The sequence below is a fragment of the Echinops telfairi genome, unplaced genomic scaffold (genome assembly GCF_000313985.2).
Source record: "Echinops telfairi isolate 266 unplaced genomic scaffold, ASM31398v2 ScPeMD7_2;HRSCAF=8, whole genome shotgun sequence".
In the NCBI taxonomy this organism is placed as follows: domain Eukaryota; kingdom Metazoa; phylum Chordata; class Mammalia; order Afrosoricida; family Tenrecidae; genus Echinops; species Echinops telfairi.
This window is the reverse complement of record NW_022103898.1, coordinates 49646125-49647306: the sequence shown is the minus strand read 5'-3', so window position 1 is coordinate 49647306 and position 1182 is coordinate 49646125. Positions and strand designations below refer to the sequence as shown.

At 30.8% G+C, this 1182-nt stretch overlaps 1 protein-coding gene across 1 annotated transcript in view; it reads left to right on the top strand.

Annotated features, from left to right (window-relative positions):
- The window catches only part of ACSS3 (acyl-CoA synthetase short chain family member 3), a 187921-nt gene that overhangs the window by 163676 nt on the left and 23063 nt on the right, over window positions 1–1182 (top strand). Inside the window, exon 12 of the mRNA XM_045288656.1 lies at window positions 1155–1176. Coding sequence (XP_045144591.1) covers window positions 1155–1176 — 22 coding nt within the window. The remainder of the gene's footprint in view (window positions 1–1154; window positions 1177–1182) is intronic.

Below are 1182 nucleotides of genomic sequence, written 5' to 3'. Positions count from 1 at the left end.
GCTCCTTGGCTGTCTACTGTCATTTACATATCCCCTTGGTAGTCACAGGGAAATGGAAATTTAAAGAAAAAAAAGTATTACTACATAACCAGAAATCTTTATTAGTGTAACAATGTGAAACTTTTACTTCTATACATATCTAATCTATCTACTTCCCATGGCATTGTTTCCATCCTCAGCCTTAAAGAGCCCTGGTGGCACAGTGGTTACCAATTGGGATGCAGACTGCAAGATCAGCAGTTTGAAACCACTAGCAGCTCTGAGGGGGAAAGATGAGGTTTTCTTCTCTTGTAAAGAGTTACAGTCTCAGAAACCCACAGGGGCAGGTCTACCCTGACATACAGTCTGTATAAATGGGGAAAAAACTTGAAGGCAGAGTCTGGTCTTTGACTAAGTTAATCTTAGCATTTGTAACTATAAATAATAGAGAAGAAAATCTGTATGAGAAATTTAAAATATAGAAGGCTAAGCTTATATTTAAATAAGACAATAAGGAAATAATAACTTTCTGTTAATTTCCATTTCTTTAGTATAGCTATAACTTCTAAGAGGAATAGCATAAACAGACTGGAAACTATACTATGGCAGTTTTTAAAAAATATGAAAATATATCATATATCCAAGCATTACAAGATTCTAAATGATTCATTGTATGATACTAAGTTTGTTGCCTGCTAAATTAGGAAGAATTGTACCTGTACATTAATTATTATCCTGATATAACTCCCCCTCATTCACAATGATATGATTTTTTGTTCTGATGATGTCTGATACTTTCAGGTGTATTTTAAGGCTTTCATTTTTTTCCCATTCATTTTTAAGAAGTGGACATTTAATTTTTTTTCTTTAACAAAATAGAACAATACCTTTACATAAAAATAAACATAGAACTGGAAATCACCTGCACGTTGTAAATATTTATATTTTTATTTAAGAGAACTTTTGAGAAACTAAGTATTACCTTGCCAGTTATTAAAAGTGTGTAATTTTTTATTTCATGTAAATTATTTTGGATTATCTACATTAGATATTCATGGTCTCACAGGAATTGAGCTAGATATCTTTGGAGGTTGAATTTAGAGATATGGAAAAATCTTTAAGTTTTAAATGATGCATTTCACTTTATTTATGTATCTATTTATTTAACTTTACAGTTATGATTTTGGATGACAACATGCAAAA